Raw genomic sequence first — 7,182 nt, 5'->3', positions numbered from 1 at the left:
TTAATTATATATATACATGTATATTATTACTATTAAATATTTAATCATAAATTGTTAAAAATAATAAGTAAACAAAATCTTTGCTTAATTAAGTATAAAATAAATCTAATACCGAGGTGTGTGTGATTTCAATGACCACAGAAAGCAAGATGGCCGTCAGCAAGATCGAAATAAACATGGCGTTCAACGTGTTGATGATGCAACGAATAAGAAAATTGAAAAAAAGAAAAGAAAAGACATTTTGAACAAGTTTTTTTTAATTTATAATGACAACAATACCGTTTATATATTCGTTTCTACCTATAACACTATCTCCCTTCCCAATAGTGCGGCTGTGAGTTTAAATAATACTTCTGGATAATTTAGGGGGAATCGCGATTTAAAAAAAAGGGTTAGAGGGAGTCCGAAAGAAGAAGAAGAAGAAGAAGGGTTTAAGAGGGAGGAACAGCTAGAAAAACAAACAAACAAAAACAAAATAAATAAGGAATCGCCAATTGACGAAAGCGCGCGCGAAATTTTCGTCTAATTAATTTCTAAGTAAATTAAGTCACGAAAAAATGTCATGAAAGTAAAGAATAAGGATTAACACAAATATAGGAAAGCAAAGTTAATAAATTAATCAATGAATAATTACATACACACAAATAACACACGTAAATACATAAATAAATAAATAAATAAATAAAAATCCATAGAAAATGACAAAGAAACAAAGAGAAAATAAAATCTCTGGAAAAGACCTCGTAATAATTGTTAGGGAAAAAATAAATAAAAAAAAAAAAGACAAGTGTCTCCCTAGTTCGCGATTAGATATTTCTCTTTAAATAAGTCAGCCTCTAAGTCATTCGGGACCCGAAAGAAGAAATCTTTTTCAATTAAGTGCTAGTTAGTTTTAAATCGTATTAAAAATATAAAAAAAAATCCGTAGTCGATATCGGCGCTACATAAGTTGAAAACGAAGAAGAGGAAGAGGAAGAAAAAGAAGAAGAAAGAAATATGGGATGTTTAAAAAAAAATGCATAAAGGAAAAATAAATAACACACAATATGAGATAAAGAATGGAAAAAAAAAACAACAACCAACAATAATACGTTTGTTTAGTACGTGAAAATAAGAAAGAGAGGAGGAGGAGGAGGAGGAGAGGGGAAAGGGGAAATCAAGAATATAAGCCCCATATAAAAACGAGCCTTAAAAATCCATAGTTAAACAATTTTTGCGTAGTAAGTAAATAATGGTTATTTAAAGAAGAAGAAAAATAATAATAAAATAAAATAAAATAAAATAAAACACTAGAGCTAGTAACGTCCAGGCGCGGAACAAGCGAAAACCTTTACATAAGGATTGTTATTGTGAATATACGCATTAATTAAGGAATTAATAAAGATAATGTTTAATTAGCGACTTATATAAAATGATGATCATATTATTAATTGATCTTTCAGACTGCAGTACGTAAAATGTACATTTTGACGAATATAAGAAAATAAATAAACGAATGCGCAAGCCCGATATTATTATTATTATTATTAATAATAATTAAAATTAAAAAAAAAAAATAAATTCCTCGAGATAAAATATATAGGTTATCTGTTGCATTTTTTAAAAATAAGATCGATGGTAGGTGGGGTGGGGGGAAAAAACAAAAACGGAGAATAGTAAAGATAATATCTCTGATTAAAACATGACTATTAATATTCGTTATTTGATTCTATGGTTAACTTGACGTGTTGGTGGTTGTTTGTATCTCTTCGTCATCGTTTACCATAATTTTTTTATTCATACTCTTTTATTTGTTATATAATAGATCATCGTGAAAAAGAAAAAAAAAAACAAAACAAAAAACAAACAAAATGTATTTAAAAAAATATCCATTTGATACACGTTGCTTCTTTTTCACCTCCTACTCGAATAAATATCAAAAGAATTTTCTAAAGAAACTTCCTCAAAAAAGGAAGAAGAAAAGAAAAGAAAAGAAAAGAAAAACAAAAGAAAACTCGAGAGGAAATTCGATTATCATTTTTTGTTGTTGTTCTATCTTTTGGTTTGTATTTTTGTTTTTATATTAACTTTTGTTTCATCTCTAACTTTTTTTATCATATTATATTACTATTATTGATTTTTTTTTATAAACGATGCATACATACGTGTACACACACACACACCATACACAACAGGACACATATATACAAGAAAAAACAAACACGATTTATTATTACGTTTTTAGATTCTTATTATAAAATAGGAAAAGGAAAAAAGGTCCTTTAAAATGTTATTTTTTTTTTCAAGTAACATTTTTTGAGTGGGTTACTACAACACTTCTACATTCTCTCATCCGCGTATTCCGTTTTGATCTGAATATATTGTTGAGGACACACACGAGAGTGTAATTGTATAATCGATCATATATATATATATATATATATATATATATATATATATATATATAAAAGAAATAAGATTCATTAAATATTGTTGTAGTTAACACTACTATATGTAATATTATTACTATATATTTACGTATTAAAATTTACCATATTTACTGAACTATATATAAAATGAAGAAGAAAAAACACCACATATGCTTTACAAATATCTCATAACGAACAAAATAAATATGAGAGAATTTCTCTCTCTCTTTTTCTCTTTTTCTCTTTCTCTCTTTCTTTCTCTGTGTGTGTGTGTGTGTGAGAGAGAGAGAGTGAGAGAGAAAAAGATAGAGAGATAAAATTAAGGTGTAAAACATGAAAGTTCATTTTTGTTTAGTAAAAAGTTCGCTTAACCCTTTGCACTCAAGTTTATTAGTGATTTCAGTGAAATAAGTTATTTCAGCGCCACTTTTTAAAACATGTATGTTTCCCTGATCTTTTTTCTTGAAATAGCACAAGAAATTAAATGAAAATATTGTCAGGGGGTTTTGTGTCAGACGAGAACGGGCAACAACCCCGATGGGTTGAGCACTTTTTGGTGCCACTTGAAAAAATCGATAAAGGATGTTGTTTGTAGAAGAAAGGTCGGAATGCAAACATAGGACGCATTATATAATAAGATTTATAATTATAAATAAACAAGTCTAAATCTGGAGGAAAAGATTTCCAAAAGCTGAGCTTTAGTTTGGTTTTAAGCATCGAGCAAGTACGCATAGATCTAACGCGAGTGGGAAAATCGGAAAAGTGATTCTTCTTTTAGTGAACAAATTGTTTGGTAAAAAGCAATTTTATTAAATATCATTTTATGAGTTATTAATAACAATTAGAAATTTTAATCCCATTTATTTATTCGTGTATCGATGAACGTGTCCCTCTAGATCTTCTGCAACCAATAGATTAGACAACAAATTACATATTCCCAATGTGGGACAAAAAAAAGGACTGTATTGTGTGTTCTAACAGGAAAACATCTAGTAACTGGCGTCAAACAAATTATTATTGTGAAACATACACTAATCAGCCTGCAATAACATTTTGGGAAGTGTTTCAGAATTTAACATACTATATAAAATTATAAACAATAAAATATTAATTATTTTTCTTTTTTAAATACATTCCTTGGTCTCAACCAATTCATATAAGACCAATATCATTATAATACGTTACTTAGTTTAAAAATTATAATAAATAATACGAGATCTTGTAAATGTTCATTTCTCCTGTCAAGTGGTGCTGAGTAACTGCTAGCCAATGTCCACAATTTTTCGGAGTGCAAAGGGTTAATTAATTATTAATTAAATAATCGATAAACATAATTTCTCGTTGATTTTTTTTAATTACTTATTATATATATATCAAAAGTATATTTTATCGTATTTTAACTACACAGTTATTCGTGTTAAACATACACAATATTAATAATAATAATAATAATAATAATAATAAAATAAATTTAATACCCACACATAGCATTTTATCGAGGCTACTTGTAATAAATCTATAAAATATAGCACATTTCTTTTTTTAATTGAAAACAACTAAGAATAAAGAAGTTGCAGCTTAAGTTTGAAATAAAAAAAAAAGAAGAAGAAAGTATAAAGAATAGAGAGAATAGATTTTCAACGAACTCGATTGATGATTTTTTTTTCTTTTTGTTTTGTTTAAATAAGCTTAAATATTCGTTTTTACATAATTAATAATCAATTTAAACGATTAGATATAGATAGACGATTTCATCGACGAATGTATTTTAATCGTTTTAATTTATTCTTTTAATTTATATGGTTTTCCTTTTGTTCCCCCCCCCCCTTTTTAATTCCTTAATTTTTCATTTTTATTATTGTTTTTTTTTTTTTTCTTTTTTTTTTTCAAGAACAAAATATCATCTGGGCTAAAAAGGAAGTGGTGAAGATGTGCACGTAAAAAAAAGATAAGAAAAGAAAGTTGAAAGAATAGAAAGTATACATGTTTACTAATAGAAAAAATGTAATTAATTAATTTCACATTTTTTATTATCACATATAAACACACACACATACACAAGAGATAATTAAGTAATGTAACGTAACCAGTTTATAACACAAATATAAGAATTTTTCTCGAAGACACGACTGATTAGGTGAATGTCTCATCATAAGTTTTATTCTCGTTAAACGATGAAGTTCTTTAATATTTAAATAAATACATTAAATATAAATATATCTATATATATATATTTTTTTTCCTACAAGATCTAGTGTAAATGAATTTTACTTCCTTTTATCTACGCTTAAAAATAAACAAACAAACAAACAAAAACACATAAATTATTTGTGGGATTAATTGTGGGGTGAAGGTAATTGAAAATTTGTTGAAAATAAAAATAAAAAAAGAGGCAAGGAAAAAAAAGTAATTCTTACTTATCCAAATTGTCGTCTTATCATTGTATTAATTTTGTTTTTCTTTTTATGGGGAGAAAGGTGAAGGTGGTGGGTTCGTTTTAGGGCTTAAAAAGGATTAACGAGAAAAACGTTATAAAATATATCAACTAATATTATTTCAGTTAAATCATACAAATATGAAATGAATAATTTAATATCTGTGTTAATGTAATATATATAAAATTAATTATTTCCTAATTTACTTTTTTGATCCGGAAAACTGGGTAAGAAGAAAGAGACTTTTTACTTTTATTCTCGTTTGTAATTGATCTCTTACAATTAAACACAGTATATATATATATATCATATAATAGAAAATATATCGTCTACATTTTTAGGAACAAATCAAGTGTTGTAAGTTCGTGATACGTGAAAAATACGATTATAGTGTGTCAATAATTAAATGTATTTCGATTACTATTGAAAATTAATTAGTTAATTAAAAGAAAATAAATACAACTTGAGAAATAAGACCATTTTGTGTAAAAGAAAGTATTCAAGATATGACTTTTGAGAATAAGATGAGAGAGAGTGAATAAGAGAGAAGGAGAGAGAGAAAAAGAAATAGATATTATTTATAACGAAACAAAAACACAAAATATGCCAATTATTGTGTTCTACAGAAGAATCATAATTATTCCGTAATTTTTAAGTAATAGAATCAACAACTAACAAAAAAAAGAAAACACATAAAAAATAGGTAGACAAAGAGAGAAAGAGATTGAGAGAATGACTGGGGGAATAATAATCAGATTAGGATATTGAACACTCGTTGATTAATTATTGAAGTAATTTAATTACCAATTGTTATATAGAAGAAGAACAACAACAAGAAGATTAATGCATTTTTACTAATAATGGGATTTTATTAATATCGTGAGGGTACCCTATAAAGTAAAGATATAAAATATCAAAGAAATCACCAGAATCACCCTATATATATACACACACACACGCACTGATAATATACATACTCCCCATAAAAAAAAAAGTAATAATAATAATAATTTAGCTAGACAAAACTGAGAGAGTATCATTTTAAAATATTTGCCAAATCTTTAAAATAAGTGACACACACGCTATTTCTACGGTGTTTTTTTTTTGTTTTCTAATTAAAAATCACGTAAAAATTATAATAGCAATTAGTTTTGAAGCCAAACCGTCGTTAAATAATTGCCAAAAAAATTGAAAAGTTCAGTGTCGAGGCAATATTTTCAGATCAAGGCGTACATAATTTTTTTTGCTATTCACCATTATTATTAATTAACCCTACAATCGAAACTTTTATAATCCTATGGGTTAGTAGTAGCAGCAATAAAAGGAGGATTAATAATCATCAAAATGACAAACCTAATTGGAAATTGAAATTCAATAAAAATTCTATAATAAAAAAGCTAATTAAAATGTACACCCTTAAAAGTTATACAAACAGAATATAACTATGGTGATTAAAAATTAAAACAGATAATATTTGTTCTTTTAAATATATATAATAATTAAGAGGGACAATGAAAAATTATATATTTGAACGTGTATAATCATATTATATATATATATATTCACATGATATTTATAATTGAAAGCTTCTTTCATCGTAATTTAATGATGGGAGGATGCTAGAAGTTTCATTATGGGAGGGTAAAATACACACACTATTGATAAAACTTTTACTTTTGTTATCTTACATATTATTTTTAAACATATTTTACATCATATAACCATCAATCGAATATTATTCTACCCATTTTCTCTTTATTCCCTAAGGACACATTTAAAAACTACAGAATTATTACTTATACTACTAATAGAATTAATATTATATTATTAATATTGCTATATATATATCATTATTCTTACAACTGTTACTATACTACTGCTACTATTACTACTACTATTACTATTACTATTACTATTACTACTACTATTACACTACTGCTACTGCTACTGCTACTATTACTACTACTACCCACTATTATTATCACCATCACTATTATCGCTAATATTCTATTATTATTAATCTTATTATTACGATTATATATTATTATTATTATTAAATTTATGATTATTCTTATTATTATATTTATGATTATTATTATTATTATAATTAACTCTATTATCTATTATATTATTAATAATTATTATTTCTATTATTGATCCAACCAACACACGCAAAAACGCTCATTTAAAGGACATATACACATACATATTACATACACGTACATTAATATTACTTAACGGTGTTTCTAGTAGATTAATTAATTAATTAATTAATTGATACTTAAGACTATTATATAAATAATATTAATAATAATGATTATAATAATAAAGGTTATTCT

General features: G+C 25.7%; 1 protein-coding gene across 11 annotated transcripts in view; it reads left to right on the top strand.

The window, feature by feature from the left end:
- Positions 1-7,182, top strand: part of LOC106790745 (heterogeneous nuclear ribonucleoprotein 27C-like) — a 39,978-nt gene that overhangs the window by 25,293 nt on the left and 7,503 nt on the right. The window contains exon 8 of one of the 11 annotated variants that reach the window (XM_014755858.1): positions 4,300-4,609. The exons of 9 other annotated variants lie outside the window; for them this stretch is intronic. In XM_014755858.1, coding sequence (XP_014611344.1) covers positions 4,300-4,349 — 50 coding nt within the window. In that variant the 3' untranslated portion in view covers positions 4,350-4,609. Of the gene's footprint in view, positions 1-4,299; positions 4,610-7,182 lie in introns of those variants that run through there. One more of the 11 variants, XM_014755862.1, reaches the window with a different exon arrangement.

Source organism: Polistes canadensis, unplaced genomic scaffold (assembly GCF_001313835.1).
Source record: "Polistes canadensis isolate GaletaPanama2010 unplaced genomic scaffold, ASM131383v1 scaffold_258, whole genome shotgun sequence".
In the NCBI taxonomy this organism is placed as follows: Eukaryota; Metazoa; Arthropoda; class Insecta; order Hymenoptera; family Vespidae; genus Polistes; species Polistes canadensis.
The sequence above is the reverse complement of the archived record's forward strand: the minus strand, read 5'-3'. Positions and strand labels throughout refer to the sequence as shown.